General features: G+C 37.7%; 1 protein-coding gene across 7 annotated transcripts in view; it reads left to right on the top strand.

Annotated features, from left to right (window-relative positions):
* The window catches only part of STAU1 (staufen double-stranded RNA binding protein 1), a 43,761-nt gene that overhangs the window by 9,627 nt on the left and 9,520 nt on the right, over window positions 1–24,614 (top strand). For 2 of the 7 annotated variants that reach the window (XM_063297080.1, XM_063297079.1), the window contains 8 exons: window positions 3,123–3,399; window positions 5,287–5,411; window positions 7,788–7,944; window positions 12,435–12,573; window positions 15,494–15,659; window positions 19,682–19,780; window positions 21,133–21,363; window positions 21,787–21,930. In XM_063297080.1, the coding sequence (XP_063153150.1) occupies window positions 3,195–3,399; window positions 5,287–5,411; window positions 7,788–7,944; window positions 12,435–12,573; window positions 15,494–15,659; window positions 19,682–19,780; window positions 21,133–21,363; window positions 21,787–21,930 (1,266 nt within the window). In that variant the 5' untranslated portion in view covers window positions 3,123–3,194. The remainder of the gene's footprint in view (window positions 1–3,122; window positions 3,400–5,286; window positions 5,412–7,787; window positions 7,945–12,434; window positions 12,574–15,493; window positions 15,660–19,681; window positions 19,781–21,132; window positions 21,364–21,786; window positions 21,931–24,614) is intronic. The other 5 variants (XM_063297083.1, XM_063297082.1, XM_063297081.1 and 2 more) reach the window with 5 other exon arrangements.

Here is a 24,614-nt window from a genome sequence, read left to right as displayed (position 1 = left end):
CTTTTGCTATATCCAGGTGACTCAGTGCTCCTATTGTGGCAGTGAGTCATTCTAAGCAGATTATTAGATGTAAAACATCAAATACATGTCAAGATAATGGGATGCGTATATGTTTTCTGAAAAGGGGATTGTAGATGTGCATTGTAGACTGTGCATGCATAGTCATTTTATAGAAGACTCGTTAACTAGCGTATTTAGTTCTTTCAGTTAAAAAAAAGCTATAGATTGTGGTGGTAGTTCATGACAACTTTGTTCTCTCTTACTCAAGGAACACTTATTTTTGTAGATTTATTCCAACTTAAAATGGAAGGTACAAAATCTCTGCTTTCGGGCTGCCTGGAGAGAGCTTCAGGCAATAAGCAGCAGGATGTATCCTTGCTACAAAAATTCATGAATGAAATACTACTTGGTCATTTCTTTCTTTCTGTGAGTCAGAAATTGGCTCTATGTAAAGATTTATGATGAAAATCAAGGAAGAGCTATTTTGTGATGTTTCTTTGTCAGCTTTTAGAAGTGATCTCTCCAGTCTACTATCTCACATTTAGTCTAGTTCATACTGCCTTTCCCCCAAAACTTCATAGTAATGTTGGGAAGTAAATGTCGCTAACCTTAAGGAACTATTTAAAGTGCTTTTGGTGGTTTTTCTTTCTGCTATCCTGGATGTATAGAAGAGAAAAGCTTGCAACCAGCCAAGTCCATTTTTAGAAATGTCAGAACATAGGTTGACCAGCTATAAGGTAACTTCCTATTTGTCCATCTATCTCAGTTGTTGTGTGGCAGGGACTCTCTAGACTCCAGTGGAGAATCTTTAAGGATTGCTTGCTACCTGACACTTAAGTTTATAAATAACCATTTTAGAACTCTATGGAATTTTGACTTCTGAACCATTGACAGGCTACCGTAAATCGCTGGAAGCATAAATATTGAATTGGAAATCTATAAAATCCTTAAAACAGTGATAATACACTCAGAAACAGTCTGGAAGTGAATTTATATCTCCTACTTTTTTAAAAGCAAGGTTTCTGTTTGAAAAACAGAACTGTTGTTCCCTGATGCCCACACATAATCATTCTCAGAACATGTTGCAGTGCTCCTTTGTATTCAGCATAGTTGAGAATTTCTCCTGAAATACAGTATATGCCAGGACATCTTGTCAAAGTTCTTAAAAGAGCCAAAGACGGAGCTGGGATTGGGCCAGATTGATCACTGACAAAAGCAACTTTGATTCAATAATTTGATCTGAGTTTGTTTTACCCACCCAGAACTAGCATGTTGGAGTCCATTATGTTATCTTATATATGTGGCATTTTTAATATATATATAATTGGGAGACATTGTGCAGTTTGAAGTGGAGCTATAAAGCATCAAGTACTCACATGAGTTATTTCACAATGTATTTCAGCACTTATGTTTTAATTTGGAAGCCAGTTTTAGTAGCAAAAAGCAAATTTAAAGGAATGTTATTGAACTATGGGAAATATGTTCAAGCCTGCTTAAGTAACTTAAAAAAAAACTTTTCCCCATGATTTATGATGAACCCTTATTTATATTTCCAGAAGTATTAGTGTTTTTTTTTCCTGCTCCTAAATTCTTTGGAGGCAACATTGATGCCATCAGCAATACAGGTAGTCCTCATTTAATGACCACAATTGGGACTGGCAACTCCATTGCTAAGCAATGCAGTCGTTAAGCAAGATATCATGTGACTGTGACGAACTTACAACAACCACTTCTGCCGTGGTTGTTAAGCAAGTCAATACAGATATATGTGACTGTGACTTGTGATTTTACTGATAGCTTCTCTATTGAGACTGCTTGTTGGAAGCCACCTGTGAAGTACACAGATCGTGACTGCAGGATGCTGTGGTGGTCATAAACACCACTGGTTGCAAAGCACCTGAATCTCGATCATGTGGCCATGAGGTGCTATGACGGTCATAAGTGCGAGGATCAGTCGTAAAGTTACTTTTTCAGTGCTGTCATAACTTTGAATGGTCGCTAAACAGAGCAGTCATTAAGCAAGTACTGCCTGTACTTGAAGGGAGGATTTTAAAACATTCCTTATAACATTTGTTTCTGACTGTGTGGAAGAAATGCAACAGATGTTCTCACTCACTATTTGCTTCATTATTTTATTTTTGTAGAAACCCAGAAAAAAATTCTTCTGCCTCTCCTGTAGAGAAAAACTGACTAGCCTGATCATTACAAAATCATTTTCCTGTTCTCAGCCAAAGAAAAAATTGTAAAATTTAATCAATTTTGCCTGGTTTGCAGCCAAATGTCAAGAGAAATTTGTCCATAGTGACACCTACACCTAGGTCTACAAGAAAATACATGCTGTGCTTGTTGTCATTTTAATTTTTTTTAACTTGGTATACTTGCTGTTACTTGTCTTACTTATTTTTGCTACTGCATAGTTTTAATTTGTTATAGCATAAATGCTATGCAAATAAAAACAAGAAAATGAAATGGGAAATAGAGAGAGCTTGCAAATTACTTTTGTCTTTGACACATCCAGTCTAAATTTGGCATCAGTTGTGAAAGCCTGCAGACTACTTGGAAACAAACAAATGCTGTTAGCACCCAAGTTTTGGGGCAGCATTTATACTTTCCTAAAGCTGAAAATGGGTCAGCTTTACAGGTTTGGAAAAAATGTAGAAACTTCTGTATTTGTTTGAAGTAAGTAAACCAAAATATAATAGACATTAGAAATGTTTTGTCACAGTGGAACTATGATCAGAGTTCATAAAATACTATCATAAATTTCATATATTCCAATATGTTAAACCTGATTGAAATTAAGGCTTGTGGATAGTGCCCATTGTTGGAGTAAACTGCATTGGATATAAAGATTGCTTACTGAAAGAACTGCTATTACTTCCAAGAACTCATTAATACATGTCTTTTTCTGTGTTTTTGGTCCCTAGCTGTAAATGGATTTAATGATTTATCCAACAAGAATGGATAACTAAAAACAATAGGTTCCTTGGTAACAACACCAAAACTGAAATGTTAATTCTTGTATTGTGTTGGCAGCCCTCTTAACTACATATTAAATCAGGAAATAAGAAAAAGCAACTGATTGTCATAAAATTTTATATTTTCTTCTTTATATTTTAAAGGTACAAATTCAAGCACTTATATAGAAAGAACCTGCATTCAAAGCTAAGTTTACCTGCAGCGATTAGGTTTGGATGGAAATAAACATGTCTCAAGTTCAAATTCAGAATCCATCTGCTACTCTTTCCAGCAGCCAAATATTAAACAAGAACCAGTCTCTTGCACAGCCTTTGAGTATTCCTTCTCCCACTAGTTCTTTGCCCTCTGAAAATGCGGGTAGACCTATTCAAAATTCCGCTTTACCCTCTGCATCTGTTACATCTACCAGTGTAGCTGCAGGTAAGCTTTAAAATATCTTTGATACATTTTGATAATATTTCACATTAATCTTTAGCTAGAAATGTTGGCTTTAAATTATGTTTTTAAAGGAATATTTTTAAATAAATGAAATTCTTATAAAAGTATCTGATTGAAACACTTGAAAACAGCATGAGTTAATAAAATGAAATGTGGTTAAAACCATTTTGCTAATTTGGTTTTATAAATATTTTCTGCCTTTCCCCATTCATCAGTAAGTCTGGTTTTTTGGTGCGGAGTCTTCAGGTCTAGTATATAAAGTAAGATGCTTCTCAGGGAGTTTGTTTTTTGATCCACATGGTGGTTCTATTAGCAACTGACAAACTATTTTATGTGTCTTATTCTTTGGATCTAATCAGGCATTAAAACCAAGCAAAGCTTTTGTTGCTCAACTTCTGAAAGAGAGATTAAGATATCTAGAGCTCTAAATAATTTCCTCCTGCCCCAGCCTGTTCTACTGCTCATACTTCAACTGCTTGATTTAAGAGAAAGGAAAAGACCTGATGTATCACCCACTTACCTTCTGCAGCTCCCTTTAATCACTGTCAGTGATACAGCCCTTATAGTCTGTATCTTCTAAATCATGATTTAGACTGAAAATATTAAGAGCTGTAGTTGTGCTTTATTATTTTCACATTTTAATCAAATGATTAGCCACACTAAGCAGGAACGTAATTTGTTTGATTTCAACTTGGGAGCCTGGCCAATGTGGTTTGTGAACCATAGGTTTAATGTTTTGTGCAAATCCAGCCAATTTTGTTTAATTCAATGAACAGTGGTTTAACAATCTGTGACTTAGGCTGAATCATTTGTCACTATCAGGAATCCATCCAAATTAAGGTTGAACCTCATGCTTTGGAAGACCTGAATGCATCCATTATGTGCTAATTTTTGAATATTGTAAACATGAGCTATAATGAGAGTGGAATTGCATAACAGTTAACACTGTACAGCATTATCAATCCTTTGAGGTCTCTGGCCATTTGATAAACTTTAATACAATTAATAAACCCTAGTACTGTTTCCAACACAGATAATTTAAAAAAGCAAGAGATAAAACCCTGATAAACTTACTGTCTTATTGTACATTACCAGTTTTCTTGCTGTTAGAGCTGCAGTTCAGGAAGCCTTTAAGCTGTTTCCTGTTATATGATTCTAATCTTGGAATACTGAAATTGGAGGACATAAACACAGGGCATTTTGCGGCTTGGATTTCCATGTTAGTCCAGTTGAAAATTCTCTGAAATTATGCTTTGGGTTAAATCCTAATTGGGATGAAATTAGATGACTAATGCTCTACCTGGAGTGAGGCTCAAATAAGGTTGTCTTTTTAAAGGAGGTGTTGGGCTAGAATGAAAAATCAGAATTGAAATTTTGCAATTTTTTTGAAGTATTAAGTGAGAAATAATGCAGATAACAGTAACACAAGTGAATCCTTGGGGTGAGAGCAGGTCTGAGGGCAGGGTTTACTGTTGATGGATATGCCATTGTAATAATGTGTCAATCAGATATAAATTACACAGCCTCTAATCATCAAAGCAAGCTTAGCTTAGCTTATTTTCTTGCAAAGCAAATTAGTTGTTATTTCTGTTGCCAGAATTTGTAGTAGCAGTACTCACTGATCTTAAACATTGATTGTAAGGTTAATTCTGTGTGCACATCTAAATTGTCTAGAGTGAACCCATTAACTTTAGTTACAGAAATCAAATGTGGGCATGTTATATAAAAAGTGTGTTGGTTTTAGTAGCTGAAGGCTCTTGCAGTACATGGCATGTTACATGTTCATGGCATCACTAAGAGGCCGGGTAGTTTTCAGTTTTACTGGAGGGATTTTTACACACTCTAGTAACAACTTACCTTACCTTTCAGTTTCTTCTAACATGGCAAACCCCAAAGAGAAAACACCCATGTGTCTTGTGAATGAGTTAGCCCGTTTCAACAAGATTCAGCCTGAATATAAGCTTTTGAGTGAGCAGGGTCCAGCTCACTCGAAGGTAAAATTGTTTGTATGATCTTCATGCTTATAGTAAAAGGATGATCTCTTGAACAAGGGGGTATGTATGTATGTATGTGTGAGAGAGAGACACAGGGAAAGGAAAAATAAAATTTACATATAGTCTGGGTATAGCTATGTTGGCATGAGGTACTAGGTGATTTTGAAAAAAGTGATAGAAAATCACTACAGTAATTAATTCTACTACGGGACCAGTTTAATTTTTAAAAATATCCCATTGCAGCCTGAGATACTTTTATTAAATTTCACTAAACTCCTCAAAATACACTAAATTAGCATTGTATGTGTGAAAGGCTGCGAGGATTTTGTGTGTTTTGTACAGGAAAAGATCTCTGATCCCTTTCTCAGAAAAATAGCTAACTAAATTCTGGGAGTATATGTTGATGTCCAGAATAACTTCATATTTAAAAAATATATCCGATGTGGAATTTAATGCTACATGGAAACTATTCTTGGATTACAATTTTACACATGAAATTGTGCCAATTCCAAATTTGAGTTTCTTTATGTATAGAGTTCATATTTTAATTTGATGTATAGTTTCCAGTATTGACCTAATATACTGTCTATAGTTTTTTATTCCTTTTTTTAGTGACTTTTACTGTATTAAAGTTTAACAGGGTCATATAGGTTTTGTTTAGAAAATGGTTGTGAAATATTTTACAATATTATATACTTGCAATGGTGCACTGCAATATGCTATTTTTATATTCAAGATTTGGCTATCCACCTTTTATTTCACTCTTATTTTTCTACTTTTCGTATGATTTGTATTACTCCTTTTTGTAAACCTTTAACAATAAAAGGTTTTATTTAAAACACTATCTACATTGATAGAGCTCAATGAACAGTGTAGGCTTAGATTTTTCTCAAAACCAACCACCTTAGGGTAGACCATTATTCCTTGGCCTCACTTTGAAATTCTAGTGGTAAAATAGGAATAAATGTGAATGAATCAGAAGACCAATATTGCACACTGTAGTAACTGCAGTGCTCCATTCAATGTGCTGGTAATAATCTTTAAAGGCTGCATGGTCTTGGGTACCTTGAATGTTAAGTTCCTTTGTCTATTTAGATCTAGTTAGCAGGGTTATTGTTTGTACTGTCCTGACAGAGTTGGCAAACAAGTTTGGAACAGGGCTTTTTCAGCAGTAGTTCTGAAACTCTAGAAATTCCTACCAGTAGAAATTAGAGCAGCTGCTACTTTGCTTCACCTTCAAAGGCTGAAAATTCTATTTATAGGAAGGAAAATAATGTTGGCTGGATTTTGTGGAGCTTTTAATTATTTTGTAGCTTTATTAATTGCAAAGCCTGTATACAGTTAACCTAACAAATACATTTTTAAAATATAGAGTGCAAAACTGCATTATCGTTGGGTCATCCAAGGAGGACACACAGAAAAATGGATGTGCTTGGTAACAGTGGAATCTAATACATTTGAAATCTTGAGCTCGTAGTAAATAATGGAAGGCATACTTATGTCTCTTATGTTTATTTGCTTTGTGCCTTTGTGTCAGTTTTTGACTCCTAGAGACTGCTTGGACTAGTCCCTGCAGTTTTCTTGGCAAGATTTTTTGGAAGTAGTTTGCCATTGCTTCCTTCCTAGGGCTGAGGGAAAGTGACTGGCGCAAGATCACCCAGCTGGCTTTGTGCCCAAGGCGGGACTAGAACTCATGTCTTCAAGTTTCCAGACTGATGCCTTAACCACTACACCAAACTGGCTCTAATGTTTTTTATGTAGTTACTGATTTATAGTGTTTTACATTTTCACTGTGACTTTATACAGCATATAAACATAAGAATATTTATAATAGAATTAAGTATAAATTTGTTAGAGGATTCAGGCAATGTTTATGTTGCTTCTCACTGGTTTCTTTTATTTTGGTTATGCACAGTAGTAAGAAATTATATAAACAAAAAATCTACTGAGTAACTGTAGCATAGCAAATGAAAACAAGTTAAAGACATACTCTAACATACTTTGAGAAGCTGTTAACTACAAAATGGGTCCCAGATCATGCATATGTTTAATAATTTTTACTTTTTAAAATATATTTTAAAACATATTTTTACCGACATATATTTTTGTGAAGATATATGTAAAGACGGATGGGGAGATGAAACCCATAGAAAAAATAAGGCCTTTATTGAGAAGTAGATGGAATGTAAAGTAGTTCAGTTTTGCAAAGTAACTTTTATACATATTCTGAACAGCAACCCTAAGCTTTAGAGTTAAATAATCAGTGTGATGTACTAATGATATTATGTTATGATTTTTAGCTATATATTTGAACACAATATGTATATGTGGTCAGGCAGTGAAGGGTAATAGTTAAAGCTTACTTCTCATTTATAGGTGTTTACAGTGCAGCTGACTCTTGGGGACCAGCACTGGGAAGCTGAAGGAACTAGTATTAAGAAAGCTCAACATGCAGCTGCTGCCAAAGCTTTGGAAGGGACAAGATTTCCTAAACCTACAGCTCGCCCATCTCGTAATGAAGGAAAGAACCCAGGTATGAGCTGCTGCTTTAAAAAGATAGAAACTTCAGTGATGTGTGAATTATTGCCGGAACTTGAGAATTTTGCCCTTGCCTTTAAATCAGAGTACAATCTTGTGCTATGATTAATCTGTTAAGAGAGAAGCCAGTAATCTTGCTTTGTTCAATTTGCTAAATAAATTGTGAGATGAAGCCATCTGGGTAGGCTTAGTTTTTCTCCTGTCAGGAGGAACCAAATGGCAATGATTGACCAGCACATACATCCATATTCTCAGGTCAGAATTCTAAAAAATTCTGGCTTACAGTGATATCTGGACACAGCCACGGTTGGGAATAGACCAGAAGCCACGTAATTATAATTAAACAGAAGAATTAAATTTACTTCAGGAAATCAGGATGAGTGATTTTCTTGGCAAGATTTTTTGGAAGTAGTTTGCCATTACTTCCTTCTTAGGGCTGAGGGAAAGTGACTGGCCCAAGATCACCCAGTTGGCTTTGTGCCTAAAGCAGGATTAGAACTCACGGTGTTCAGGTTTCCAGCCTGATGCCTTAACCATTACATCAAACTGGCTCTAATATTTCTTATGTAGTTACTGATTTATAGTGTTTTACATTTTCACTGTGGGTTGAGTGGGTTGAATGACCATGAAAAAGGTCATTTTAGATCTCAAATTTAAATCTAGTTTCCTGATACTATTTCATATTTTTTTAATTAAATCTTTATTACGTTCCGAGACCAACATGCATATGCGTATTTTAAAGTAGTGGTGTACAGCTGAGCAGTAATATTCATGTATAGCATGGTTGTGTGTGAAATGGCAAATTGGGTCTCCTTTCAGGCACAAAGCAAATACAGTATGGCTTGAAAGTTTGGCTGGATTGTTCCGTTTGGATTGTGGTTGGGCCAGAGTAGAACCTGGAACATTTTGATTACAGATTTTGGATGAGAAAACATCCAGACAGGTCTTACAGGGTGAATAAGGCAAGGCTGGCCTGCCTAGATTCTCTTTCCCTTCCTCTCCTCCTGGCCTGTGCACCAGCCTGCCTGCTCATCTTCACTAGTCTCTTCCTTCCCTTACTACACCTTAGCACCCCCCACTTCAGTTCAGAGTAGCATGTCAAGCCAGCCTGCCCAAGCCTCTCTCTGCCATCTTCCCACCCGCTTCTTCTGTCTCCCCTTAAGTATCACATCCTGCCATTGACACCTTGCTTGTTACACTCTGTTCCACCCTGGAACACTGCTGCTTGGAACACACGTGTTCCAGGTCTGTGCCCAGACAAAACTAGTTGTTTCATACATGGAATAGTTTGCATAATCCAAATTTACAGATATAGTACTACTTAAAATGTTTCATTTGTTCAATCTAGTCTTGTGTCTTTCCTCTATATATGCCACACTTTTGTTCTTAACCATATAGTGTAAAGTATTCCCATAATAGGTTTGCAGTCATGGCAGTTTAGAATTTAATATTAAATTAAATTAAATTTAAATAGAATAAAACAGAAAACTAGGCAAGTGTACTAGGCAATTTTTTCTTTTTTCCAGTGTTGTTGTTTTGCATTTTACTGTGACTTGGCCTATTTCTCCCCTCCCCCCAATGTTAAATAAGAGAAATTATTGTACTGTGTATGATAAGTTAAAGTGTGGTAATTGCTGGGCAGAACTGATCTCCCATTTATCATGTAAAATGAATTGCCTGTTAGACAGACTGTAAATACTCAACTTTGAGATGATCACATTGATTTTTTGTTTACAAAAAGGTCTCTGTTAACCTAGAATTTTTCTATATCCATTGATTTATTTTTGCATTTAACTCCAGAAGTAGATCAGATGGATTAATATTACCCAATTTATTATTTAAAAGAAACAGTCATTTAAAAAAATACTGATTATGATAGACTATATTAAAACTGAACATTTGGAGGGGTATAAATGATACTTTTCCACCCTGGTTTGCTAAGCAGCAACTACTACTAAATAAAAATAGTTATAAAATTATAAAGTATTCAAATGTATAACTTTCATCCACTGAATGATTCAGTATCTTATTTGATCCTATCTTGAAATATCCTTTACAACAGAGAAAAAAAGCAGAAAGCTCATTCATGGCTATTTAAGATTCACTGATAATTCCCTTTACAATTTCTCAAGTCTGTCTTAACTGATAGAAACTCTTTCATAGGAAAAAGGGATGGCCAGACCTCTATTTGATTTGAGGCAATCCAGGTTGACGGTTGCAAGTCAGTTCAGATTTATATGTCGGTGTATGTGAACACTGATAACCAGGTTGTGCTGTGCATATCTGAATCACAAGCAGCAAACATCAGAAGTGGGCTTTAAGGGGAACATTTTGCTTGATTGAATAACTTGATAATCTTTTAAATTCAGCTCACTACTGCCAGGGTCATTAAGGAATATAATATGATAGGTTCTTTTATGAAGTAACAGTGATGTAGCTAACTTGGAAATCAGATCATCTATAGTGTGCCTTGGCTGTTACGGGTGTTGTAACACCAAGTTTCGAAGTTGGCTGCAGAATCTGTTTTTCATAAATTGTCTTTACTTTCCTTGAAATCACAAAGCAGTATTTAAATACTTGAAATGAACTTGGAAGTAGCTAATCTTGAAAACTTAGGCTAAGGTTCAAGAGCTCCTCTGCGGATGTTGTGGGCTTTCACTTTCATGTTAAAGGAATTAAATTGTTGTTGTTTTATTCTGCCTTTTTTATATATAACTTGAGGCAGCAAACATACCTAATACTCCTGCCTCCTATTTTCCCCACAACCACCATATACAAATAGACCTTGCTCAACCACTGCCCTGTTTAGCAACCATTTGAAGTTATGATGGTGCTGAAAAAGTAACTTATGACCACCCCTAGCATTTATGGCTGTCGCAGCATCCACATAGTCACATGATCGACATATGGGTGCTTTGCAACCCGCAGACATTTACAACCATCTCAGCATTCCACAGTCACATGATTGCCATTTGTGCACTTCACAGCTGGCTTCAGACAAGCAGAGTCAATGGAGATGCTGGCAGTAAAATCGCAAGTTGCAGTCACATCATGTCTTAACAGCTGCAGGTGATTTGCTTAACCACAGCGGAAGAGAGGTTGTAAGCATATCAGTCATGTGATGTTTTGCTTAATGACCATGTTGCTTAGTGACAGATGCTCGTTCCAATTGTGGTCATTAAGCGAGGACTACTAGTATATTCCTTTAACAGTTGATCTTTGAAAGTCTCCTTAGGTTTACAGGGCTAATTGTATAGTTTTTGGACACTGACCTTAGAAAAAACCCATTGTCTCACTCTGTGGTCCCTGCACTGCAATTACATGCCCATTTTGCCTCTTCTATCTTCAACTAAGTGTGTAGTTGTCTCCCTCGATATCTGACTCTTTTTCTTTTCCAGTTTTGCTTTAAATAGTTTTTGGGGACATTGAAATAAGAACCACAGTTTGAAGCATCCAGGAGAATGTATTCTGGGAACACTGAACATTGTTGTATGCAGGCCTGCCTCCTGTTCATCCTTACTCTTAATCCTTTGCCCTAAAATATTTCATATTGCTCGATAAGTTTTGTTAATGCTTTAATGGAAAGCTGTTATGTAAGTGGGCTTCTTTATGATCTGTTGGCTTTATCTGTGAAATGTGAACTTCAGACTTGAACTCTTGCTTCCTTTGATAGTTCTTTAATTCTTTCATAATAAAACCTTGGTATTTAATCAAGGCAAAATAATCCAGAGAGCCACTTAATTTGGGTTTTGAGGTCTTAGTTGGTAGCCAGAGAACTTCATGTATAAGCTCCATTCTCCATTCTAGCTGCAGCGTCATTCACCCCCAGATGTCACTTGCATTTGAGTTTTCAGAGATATGCACTAGACTGCAGTAAAAGTATATGACTCAGAAAACTCTAGTGTCCTTGGAAAAGCCTACCTGTCACTTTTTGGGCTTATGCCACCAATTTTAAGTCTATGGAATTCTGATTTGCAAACATTGCCATAACATGCAAACAAGAAATGGTTTGCTATCAGGCCAAAGCTGAATGCAAGCTATAGGCAGCATGTGTTTGCTCTCAGTGAAGTGAAAAAAAAAGCATTTGTGTTAAATCAAGCATATATAATGCAGACCTTCTTAGTAATATGTAACTTTCAATGTCTGCTGTACTTTTTCCCCTGCACATGCAGTCCAAGACTTTCTAATTAAATGCATATATTTAAATACTATTTGCAAATATCAATCAACCTATGTGCTGCAGGAAGAACGTCGTCAGATAGCATTTCCATTCACTCTTTTTAATCAAAATGAAGACCTTCCCTTAGCAAATTTACAGTAAGACTTGCAACATAGTTATCCTCCATCACTTTACGTAGAAGTCTTGTACTCCCCCTCCCACCCCCCAAAACCCCCTCGGGTTTGCTTTTAACTGTTAAGTGTTCTCAGCATTGCATGAAATTCTAAAAAGTTCCACTTTTAACACTTGCTCTGTATTTGTTTTAGATAGTGTAACACCCACAGTGGAGCTGAATGCGCTTTGTATGAAACTGGGAAAGAAACCTATGTACAAGCCTATAGATCCTTACACAGAGATGAGGTCCACCTACAACTACAATATGAGAGGCGGTGCTTATCCCCCACGGTACGTCATGCCTCAGCACTGTTATGAACTGAAATTCTCTGGTATCCAAAACATTTTGGCTTCTGAAGAACATTCCAGTTGTCACCCCAGGAACAGCATGTTTTATGCATGAATTAACCAGATAGATACTTAATGGCAAGCAATTGAAATATACCCTAGTAATTGATACAATATAGTCACTGCTAGTGCACTGTAATTTACCTTCATAAAATAATGGTGCAGCTTTTCCAAGCATAAATATGATAATAGATGGATGATTGAGGGACGCAGTGGCGCTGCGGGTTAAACCGCTGAGCTGTCGATCGGAAGGTCGGCGGTTCGAAACCGCGCGGCGGGGTGAGCTCCCGTTGCTCGTCCCAGCTTCTGCACACCAAGCAGTTCGAAAACATGCAAATGTGAGTAGATTAATTGGTACCGCTTCGGCGGGAAGGTAACGGCGTTCCGTGAGTCATGCTGGCCACATGACCCGGAAGTGTCCTATGGACAACGCCGGCTCCAAGGCTTTGAAACGGAGATGAGCACCGCCCCCTAGAGTCGGACACGACTGGACTTTACGTCAAGGGAAACCTTTACCTTTACTAGTGCACTGTAATTTACCTTCATAAAATAATGGTGCAGCTTTTCCAAGCATAAATATGATAATAGATGGATGATTGAGCTGACAAAGCCTTTTTCCCTTTCTGGGGTAGGAAATGCAAAAAAAAAAAAAACTGAGAGCCAAGAGATATTAAAAGAACAGAATGTGGGCAGAAAAAGAGGTTGCGCTCCTTTTTATTTGTAAACAGAACTTGGTGCGCAAAGCACGTGTTACATTGTTGAACAGAGCCTCCTGCTTTGCACTGTTCTGAAAAGAATAGATTAATATTTTGTATTCCAAGCATTGAAGCCTCTCTCCTGTTGTCCCTGGCAATAGGCTCGCTCTCCCCAGTGAGAATTGCTTAACACATTTAAAATCCTTCCCTTTTTAAAAATCACCTGTCCATCTGTTTACCGATTCAGAGAAGTTGTTTGGCCTTTTCCACCTTGTACCAGAACAAATGCTCCAGCAAAAATGCTAGGGTTAAAAATTAAAATTGTATAATTCAAATTAACAAGGGGGTTTCTGGGCATTTCTGGGCATACATCAGTAAATTAACAGCTCTGTATTTAATTGTGTCCATCCATCAGCACCACAGTATGCATTAACAAAACAGTTGTCTTCTCATCTTCAGCTTTTTCTGCTTTCCAGGTTTGTGCTGGAAAGATTTACTGGTTACACAGAGCTGCAAATAGGAGAGAAAGGAAGCAACATCAAATGTCACCTATAGATTCTGTTTGTGGTTCATGCTAAGCTATAAAGTTAGCTTAGAAGTGAATTCCTATGCACATGTGCAGACTACACTGGCAAGTGTGTATGGCTAGGAAGTCTCACATGTCTTCATTAGGCAGCCTTAGTGTGATATGAAAATGCAGGACTCTGGCTTCTTCTGGATGGACAAAGCAGAATCCCACATTTTTATTTATTTATATTTGTTAATTTGATTTGTATAGCCACCCATCTCACATCTCACAGAGTTACAACTCTGGGTGGCTCACATAATTAAAACTACCATGGAAAAAAACCCAGTAAACAAAATACAAATATCATTAAAAACAATGACCAAGTTAAAACCAGAAAACATAATAAGCAGGCAAGTGCAAGTCATACATGAATCAATGCAACCATCTAGCAGGCTCTGAACCATAACTGGATCCCCAGGAATGTTGACAGAGCCATGTCTTTAAAGCCTTTCGGAAGGCCAGCAGGGTCGAGGCCAATCTAACCACTGGGGGGATGATGTTCCAAAGGTCAGGTGCTGCAGCAGAAAAGGCTCTCCTCATGGGTCCCATCAGATGACGCTCCTTAATAGATGGGACCCATAACATGCCTTTTCTGCTGGACCTGATGGGATGGGTAGATGTAACAGGGGAGAGGCAGTCCCTCAAATAACCCGGCCCCATTCCATATAGGGCTTTATAGGTGGTTATCAGAAGCAAACTGACAACCAAGGCAGCTCATGGAGCATGTTACACTAAATTTGGCTAACTAAGTCATGGGCAAGCCGTTAGCCGCACACATTTGTGGATGAAACAAGTTGTGTGCAAATGTATTCATGAATACATCAGTCTTACTGCTAGTTTGGCCTTTCTTCAGCTTTTCTGACTTAATTACAGTCCTGAATGTTAGGAGGGATGGTCTTAATATGATTATTATCCATGTGTTTCATAATTGCTTCTTTCTATCACTATGAGTTTTGAGGCCAGGCAGGACAGGGTTTTTCAGATTATAATTTCAGAAGTAGATTTTCCCTTCATCATGAGGATGACTTGAAAAAGCATTTGGGGACAACAGGTCCTTGCAGCATGCCCTCTCTCCACCATAGGAAACAAACCTACACACTAAATTCAATATTACATGCTGACTCAGCTGCAAGTGTTGAAAGGACTATATGGATCTTACCCAAGCTTTTGGGGAATCACAGGTTCTACATCAAAATCAGACAGGGAGAATTTATTAAAGACGTGAGGAAATATGTATTGGGCTGGGTCCATAATGTTTTTGTTTATTTGTGTTTCTGGCTTTATATGGAGACAATTCTGTACTTATACAGTGTTGCACATCCTTCTCCAACTAGGAATCCTCCAGCGGGGCAACTCTTAGAGTTCCCTTGTCCACGTTGGCTGGGAGTTCTGTGAGCTGCCATTCCTCTACATATTTGAAGAGAACTAGTTTGGGTAGTCTGATAAACACTGTATGCTGCAGAGTCTGTCACTCAAACATTTAAGGGCTAACCATTGTTCGTTTGGTTCAGTATTGGCTTTCACTGTAAGCTCTTAAACTTTTTTTTACTGGCAGAATAACTTCATGTGCACTCAAAATCTAAAATGTTTTTGTTTTTAGGTACTTCTATCCATTTCCTGTGGGACCGTGGCTCTATCAAGTAGAGCTTTCCATAGGGGGACAGCAGTTTCATGGGAAAGGTAGAACACGACAGGCTGCTAAGCATGACGCAGCTGCTAAAGCACTGAAAATCCTGCAAAACGAGCCCCTGCCTGAGAAACCAGAGGTAGTATGTCTGGAGCATTATCCAAATCCATTCAAAGCTTGTGTTTATGCTTTGAAGTTCATTGAAAGTAGTAGTTCATTGAAAGTTCTGTTTAAGTTTGTGCAAACGCTGTGACATTAATATATGAAGACTGGTGTACACTATATTTTTGTGACATTTATCCTGTCCCTGTGGTGGCTTTCCCAATTTAGCCGTAGGGAATCCTTCATGTACTTCTAGCTGATTAGAAATTAATGTGTAAGTTGCTATTACAGCATCCAAGAGATACATAAGCTGATTGCAGGATAACCAACATGTTATCAAGTAGAAATTGTTTTATTAGAGGCACAATAAACAAAGTTGTAATTTTATTTGCTTAAAATACTTTTAGGCTGTATTTCAGGGCTCAATAGTCTTCCAAGGCAGCTTAAAAGATAAAGTAGTACATTCAGTATGAATGTGTAATCCATGCTAGTGTGTGGCTAGCCAGGGATAGTAATGTTGAGAACTGATATTCATAAATTGGCCAAATAGGAAACCCTGCTGGCTTAGCATGAGTCTTTCAGTATTAATAGACTTACATTGTTCAGTGTTGAGACTTTCTCACTCTGTCTCTTGTAGCTTAGTGACTGGATTCACACATTGTGCTGTTAAATTTGTTTATTATTTATTCAAAAACCTGCAATTGGAGTTTGCTCAATACAATCATATTTTGTTTACAAACCACAGTGGCTAGCACACGTTGCACTTTACCAAAACCAAACAACATTGTAGCTTAGCATGTGGTATGAACCAGGTCAGTGGATAATATAAGGTAGATTGATGGCAAAGTGCTGCAATAAACCCATTCAAATATGGTGTATTAATAAGTCTTGAAGGCGTTGCAGAAATAGGATACTTCCTCCCATAGGTTATATTTAAGTAATGTTGTAGTAGCAAGGGGAATTCTATAATTCTATTTCATGCAATGCTGGTCAAAAGTTATTGATATGGTTGTCTCTTTTTTAATTCTCTGGTATGAATCCTTCAGTAACTATCAACATGTAAGCCATACCACAAATTCCATTATCTCTTTGAGCCATATACCTTAAGCTACAGGAAAAAATGTGATCTGTTTGCAGCAGAACTGAATTACTGGTACCATCCACATGCATTTGTGAAAGGCAATAAATGTATAATTGCTTAATTTGGTGTTGCTGTAGAAGCTCCCTGTTGTTAACTAGTACTAGTTTTCAGAGAGAGAGCTGTATTAGTCTTTTTGCAGAACATTAAAAAAGTATTGGGGCACTGTGAAGTTTAACCCATTCATTATTGCATTAGTTTTTGTGGGTCACAGTACACTTCATCAGATGCATAGAGTACTATCCCATGTGAAAAGTATTATGCATTTCATGGTCTGCGATCTATAGAAACTTTGGATAAGCTAAGGTGCCACAGTTATAGCTAGTAATGTGCTTCTTAACCGACAGCAGTTCTATAGGTTCTTTGGTAGGGCGCTTGTCTAACATTGCGATCTGAGTCCTCTAAGCTCAGAAGATCAAAATCTGGGAACTTGTCACTTCTATATTCAAAGCATCCTCTGTATGCAAAGCTACGAGTATACAGACACTTTCTACTTTTCCCTTTGTCTACGACTTCCATTATTGCCTTGTAGCGGTATAATTCTAAAGAATTGCTGTTTGCTTCAGCTTTCCTGATGCCCCTTCATCCTGTGTGAAGCTATTTTGCATGATACTAATTTGGAAGAGAGGAGGTTGTGCTTGTGATGTGTACCGTTGCATGGCATAGCAATATTGTTTTGCTGCTATAAGTGGAAGAGCATGTGTAGCGTATAGCTGCTTGCTATGAGTAGTCTGAACAAAGTGTTCAGGCTTTTGTGTATGTACGGTTTTAATTCGGCCTAAAGTTATTGCTCTTTTATATATGGACAGAAGCTTGTTTGATCTGATTTTAAGCGGGCACCATAAAAATAGCTGATGCAAAACATCTGTTATCTTTTTCTCATGACCTGGCTTTCTCTCATGATCTCCTCCATTCATAATTGCTTGAACAAATAATCATTCTCCAAAGCGTCTTATTTACTGGTAATACTGAAGTTTATACAAATATACATAGATTTGCTTAAATACCAGGTGATTAACTTGCAATGGAAAACTTGTTCAAGAATTGAGAATAAAGGAAGTTCTGTCCAAGAAAATTCCTGGCTTTTAAAATGAAATTTAGGAGGCTTTGTCTTCCTTGCCTTTATATTTCTAATGTTTTCAGAGGGTAAAACCATTCTAGTACAAGAGCTAGAAGAAAGAGGAAACCACACCCCCACCAAAACTGACAGGGCAAGCTACTATATATAAACAAGCAGGAAACCCCACACTCACTCGCACTTATGACGTTACAATGAAACGTCTGCAAGCAAACAGCCAAGCTCAGAGAGCACCAAGGACTCCACAGTTCATCCCTGAGCTGGTCAACCAAATGGATCACAGTAGTCCCTATTGGAAAACTGGGTATTCTTTTGAACCACCCGGTTTTTAGAATTACCTTTCTGATTACATTTTCAAATTCTGTGTAGCACACTGGACTGTAGCAATGACTGTACTGTTTAATGTAGCACGCTTGGACTGTAGCAAAGCCTCGACATTTATAGTTGGCATGACACATACAATAAGCTTTCTACTTGCTTAAAAAAAATCTTTTGAACCTCTCTGAAACTTGGAAAAGGAATAAATCACAAAAATGGAAGTGTTCTCCAAAATAAGTTAGTGTAGCCTCATGCTGATGAAAGAAATCTGTTACATCCTTTGCTGAAAAGCTACTAATGAAGGAAAGTTTACAGATTTCTAAGTTAATTTGTTCACTGCCCAATAGCTTGTACTATTAGAAAATGCTTCCTGAGGTTTACACAAACATTCCTGTTTTGAAATTTGAACCTCTTGGTTCAAGTCCTTTCCTCTGGAGGAAAAACATAAATTTGTTCCACCTTGTCTAACACTTCAAAAATTGGAAGGCAGTTATCAGCTCAAATTCTTGAGATGTGTGCAGAATTATTATCTGCCTTTAATTGTCAGGATTTCAACATGCTTAATTGTAATCTTGTTGCCAAGTATGTCCACTCTTGGAAACTTTATATTCGGCTCAAAGTTCAGTATTCTAAGAACCTACTTCCTTACGGCTGCAAAGATAGGTTTAAAAATAAGAGCGTGTGCGGGTATAGTGTAGGTAGTAATTCCAAAAATTAAGTATGCAGTAAATAGGATATGCATGGTGCTTGAACATTGTGCATACCTTTTTTTTCCTGATACAGAATCAACTAAGGTTGAAAAGTACACTTGCATTTTTCCAGGTTTCAGAAATCACCTTGATTTTGCCCCAAATAGGGTTACTTTTAATCTTTTAAGTATAGAATAAACAGCTGGGAAAAGTTTCCCAATTACACTAAAGGAAAAGGGTTTATGCCATTCCTGTTATAATAGTGTGTTCCTTCCTAAGCTACATGCTTTGAATGCCTATACTGCAGTTGGTTTATAATATGAGGGTAGGCTGGGGGCAAACAGCTGACATTAGAACAACCCAAGTTCAGAGCTCCCCTTGGGCACACAGCAAAAACCACATCATTCCTCAGAAAGTAGCTCGGAAAGGCTAAAATGTATAAATAAATTGTATTGGTCTTTGTTTACATAGTACATGCTGAATTGTATTGTGTAACAATACAAATACAAACAATACATGCTGAAACTCTAAAGTTTCTTGCCATTTTTTTTACATGCTTCCTGCAGGCCGTTGCATGTATACATCAAATGCCCTTTCCTTGTATGTATCCCTGCATCTTTCAGAATATTCATAGATTTTTCAGACAATAACTTTTGGGCACTTCACTTGCATGTTAGGTAGTCATAGTGAGACATCCCTGAGCCTTCAATTTAATCTGCCTTTAAAGACATTATGCTTAACATTCCTATACTAACCCTCTACTGTTTGTAGTAGTCTTGTTGTTAGTGAGCTAGTATGACAGCTGTGCCTCTTCAATGTAATTGTTCTTCTCTTAGATAAATGGGAGAGAACCAGATGATGAAAATCTCAATAAATCTGAAATAAGCCAAGTGTTTGAGATTGCACTTAAAAGGAACTTGCCTGTGAATTTTGAGGTAGGTTTAGTTAATTGCTCTAAAAGCGGTTTTATTTTAGCATATTGAAGGCAGTAAAATATTTGACAGGGATACATTTGGGTCAGATATGACTGACCTTTAAAACTGTATTAGGGTATGTTTCCTGGGTCCAATAGTTAAATTGTTATCCCTTTTAATAGATTTCAGGTATGAAATTAAAGGAACTTACATGCTGGCAGCAGCTAAACTATTCCAAAAAGAATAGAATAGAATGAAAGATGCCACAAGTATCCTGTTCTAATACTTCATTATGTATTAATAAAGTTCATTAAATTATAGGGCATAGAAATACATTAGTTTGAATTTAAAGATGCTTGTGGATGAGCAGAAGATAATTTTCACTTGCATGTGGAATTCCTGATTTTTGCTGCAATCCATAGAGTGTGTCCCACATTATTCCAGAAGGTCTTCCAAGTCCTTAGGAACAGCTGAGGAGGGGCTGCAGTATGAATGGGAGGGGGTGTCGCAGTGTGAAAGGGGAAAGTAAGAAATCTCTTTCGACAAAAGGAAGTCCATGAATGATTGCTGACTCTATTGGCTGTGTTGATGCATAATGCCCCAAAGTAGTTTACTGCACTGTGGATCAACCACAACAGGCATTAAAGAAGCCACAGTTTGGTTTTCTCCTCCTTGGCAATACAGATAGTAGAGAAAAAAGATGGGAAGCTCTGACTCACTTTGATTCATTCACATCAGTAAACTATGTTTTAGTGTGATGTCCAAATGCTGCCATTGGGTTGGATACTTCTTGAGCATTAGAATTTAAAGATCACAATTGTTGGATTATCTTGGCATGAGAGTATATAAAAAGTCACATATTCATGTTTAAGTATGTGCTGTCTTTCTGATAATGTTTGTATAAAATATAAAAGTATAAAAGAGTGTATTTAAATATATCTCTTAGCAACAGCAGCATTTGTTTCTTCACTGTGACTTAATATATGGATATTTGTTTAATGCAAGCATGAATGCATGCCCAAATGTAGGGTTTTTTTTTTAATCTTAAAAATTGTGCTGGCTTAAATATTTACCATTTGGGCAAAGTTTACATCATAAGGGACTAATTTTATTATGATAATAAAATGACAAAAACGATGTAATAATTAAATTTGTAGATATGTATCTGTGTTTATATTTTTTAATCTGGAGGGATGCTATAATATACTGGGAGGTTTTTAAAATACAATCGTGTCCTGTTTATCAGGAATGCTGATTAACTTCCCCTTAATACTTCCTCCCCCACAAATTTCAGTTTAGCTCATGTGAATGAAATTTGTTACAACCATTGTACCTTACCATTTTTAATAAGTGTTTATCACGCTTTCACTCAGTTTTTACCTCTGAAACAGGTGACCCGGGAGAGCGGTCCCCCGCATATGAAGAGCTTTGTAACAAAGGTATCTGTGGGCGAGTTCATGGGTGAGGGTGAAGGCAAGAGCAAGAAGATTTCAAAAAAGAACGCAGCCATTGCAGTCCTAGAGGAGTTGAAGAAACTTCCTCCCCTTCCTACAGTTGAGAAAATGAAGCCACGAATCAAAAAGAAAACGAAATCAATAGTCAAGGTGAGAGAAATATACAACTATCCAAGGAAATTTCAGAGGGGAAGCAAAGGGACCTCCGCTTGCACTATTGAATATTGTAACTTTCACTTGCTGTTGTCACTGTGCCAGATTACTGCCCCTCCTGTAGCACTTGCATTGCTGTGTGTGCTTGCTGCCCTCTATAAGCCAAGTTCTCCTTTAACTCTGTTTCAGTGAAGGCTTGCATAAGTCGGCATTCCCAGTACTTGTTTTGCATGCATGTTCAGCCTTATGTAGTAACATGATGGGCTAAGTACATTTGTTTGCTGCTTTCGAATTTTCTGGTCTCTGTAAAATCAAAAATAAAAAAGTGCATCCTTGATTCTTAAGACTGTGTAATGTGACTGCACTGTGTTACAATTGTTCTTGACAGCTGTTAGCTGATGTCAGCTTTTTCTGTCCAAGTTGCAGACGAGTCCTGAATATGGCCAAGGTATGAACCCTATTAGCAGACTGGCTCAGATACAACAGGCAAAGAAAGAGAAAGAGCCAGAGTACATGCTCATCACAGAGCGTGGGCTGCCAAGACGCCGGGAGTTCGTTATGCAGGTTTGAGCAGAGTTTGGCACTCTTCGTTTTTCTGTGCATAGATTAATTCTAACAAATTCATTTATTGAATTCATAATTGCTGTTAAATATTACTATTTTAGTTCATTTCTCTGTGGTAACAGCCAGCTGTCCTTGTCTGGCCTCAGAATTAGGGAAAGTCAGGCTTAGTTAGTGCTTGGATGGGATACCAGGTAGGTAACATTAAGAAGTTTAAAAAAAATCCTGGAAGAAGACAATAGCAAAACATTTCCATAATGCCAAGAAAATTGCACGACTGCATCCATGTAGTGACCAGTTGTTGATCATAATTGGAATAAATTGAGTAATATCATGTATAAGAAAAAGAGAAAAGTAAGCCTAATGCATTTGGTACAAGGGCCCTCAAAGTAGTTTACAATGAAATCATAAAGAAATATTGGAAAACATCAACTTTCATTAAAGATGATGATGATTCAATTTGTATGGCCACCCATCTCATCTAAGTGACTCTGGGTGGCTTAGCTGTATTTCATCTTCTTTTAAAGAACCCAAAGCCCAGCCTGATAGAACAAAAATTAAATTGTCTATAAAACACTTCTCCAGTGAAAAGAATTTGATTAATTTATCTTCATAGGGAATTCCAAAGTACAAGTGCTACTACCAAAAAGATTCAATTTCACCATATCTGACTCCCCAAAGCTATTTATAAGATTATAACACAAAGTTTAGATGCATATTTAGGTGGCAGAATCTTAAATAAGTCAAACGCAGAGCTTCAACGTTTTCCATTTTCTGTGTTCTGTGCAATATCTGCTTAACTCAGACTAGTATTTTCCTGAGTCCATGTGGCTGCCACACAAGCCCCGGAAAGGGCATGGCTCCTTTTAAGGAGCTGCTGACAGGTAGAGATGTTCATGCAGGTTCTGAAGAACTTCTACCCATTTTGGATCAAAATACAGCAGGCCTCAACTTGTAACCACTGAAGTTAACAGAAGAAGCAGATAAAAGTTCTGTTGGTCAGTATTCTGAATCAGCTGACACTTCAGAAAGTGTTTAGAGGGCAGCAGAATATGCAGGATTGACAGCTATATATTAATAGGCAAGGATCTAGATATCCCATGCTAATATCTGCACAAATAAAGTTAGTTTCTGATCCTGGTAGGGTTTCCTGCTTGTTTCCTTTTAATTACAAGTGCTAACTCCATACCTTCTATTTTGAAAAAATAGAAGGGATTCAAGTTTAATAAATGGTTGCACTGAAAATTAAATTTTACTGTGGGTAACATTAAAGGATTTTTTAAAGGTGATTATTTTGGCAATCTTCAGTAATCTCTGCAGTAGCTTCTGAGATATGAAGTAATCTCTCTAACTGATACAGCTGAAGCTTGCTTCTGGTACTGTACACCAGCAAATAGTTATGGGTGGTAGGATTATTCCCTGATTGAAACTTTATATTCAGTGCACACACAGTTCTATGTAAAATTGGTCAATTTTGGAATAAGCTGCTTTTCTTTCACATATATTTATTTTATAATCACATTATTTGTCTAGAGGAATAGCAGTACATACACAATACTGTCTTTTTCCTTTAGCCTGAGCTTACTATGTCATGTGTTCCACAGGCAGCAAATACTTTCCACTCCATTTCCTCTCCCATGCTGGCTCCTGTAGTTCTAGCCCAGCCTTCCCAAACCCAGTGCTCTTGTGCTGGGATTATAACTCCTCATGTTCTTGAACTCACCAGGCTGATTTAGCCCAACTTCTTTAACCCATATTTGCTTCCTTCCTCTGTGCTTCTGTATGTACCCTTCCAACGGTACAGCGAGGGTATGCAGCGTTGACACTGCTGCCCTCCCCACATTGCTATCCTCCTCCTCATCATCCCCAGGAGGGGCTTTATAGAACCCATCTGCAAAAGTAACAGTTCGGTGTACCCAGTTTATACTAGGGTTCTGTTGAACAAACCAAGGCATCCCCAGAATGACCAAGGGACCACCCACCGGTGCCACCACAAAGGGCAACTTTTCCCAGTGGCTACCCAGTTGCAAAGCCACTAACGCTGTAGACTGGATGACCGGTTTTCCCCCCGATATAGATCCATCCAATTGGGTGAAAATCATGGGACGTTTCAATGGGAAGGTGGGTAACTCCAAAGCAGCTACTACATCAGGATGCATTAAGGAACGTGAGCATCCCGAATCAATCATAGCCCATAGTTCCACAGTTTTTGTATGGGAACCGAGCTTAAGTCTCACGGTCAACGTTGGGAAATTTCCACTCACCGAGACATGATCGCGCCCCTCTTCTTCCACCTGCTCCTTGGCGCTTTTTAGAGCAGATGGCTGGAGTTTTCCGCCGGTTGGGAGGCTTCTTTTTCGTCTTGTCCACCATAAAACAAGTCCACATCCTCCACCAGCTCTGCTACTGTCGCTTTCAGCTTCCTCGGTGCCACTGGTGATTTCCCCGCTGATCTGTCTCTCCGTTCCTCTGGTTTCCTGCGGGGACATGCAGCTGCCAGGTGCCCCTCCTTTCCACACCGCAGGCACAATCCTTTGGCAAAACGGCTTTCTTTTTCTTCTTGCCATGACCATCTCACTGGTTTGCTAGCAGTAGCTGCTGGCCTTGTAGGTTTCCCCATCGCTTGTTGTTTGGGACCTCTTTTAGTTTGAGTATACTTAGCTTGGGCTTGCTCAACCTTCGCAGCC

The sequence above is a fragment of the Candoia aspera genome, chromosome 3, assembly GCF_035149785.1.
Source record: "Candoia aspera isolate rCanAsp1 chromosome 3, rCanAsp1.hap2, whole genome shotgun sequence".
NCBI classification, from domain to species: domain Eukaryota; kingdom Metazoa; phylum Chordata; class Lepidosauria; order Squamata; family Boidae; genus Candoia; species Candoia aspera.
The sequence above is the reverse complement of the archived record's forward strand: the minus strand, read 5'-3'. Positions and strand labels throughout refer to the sequence as shown.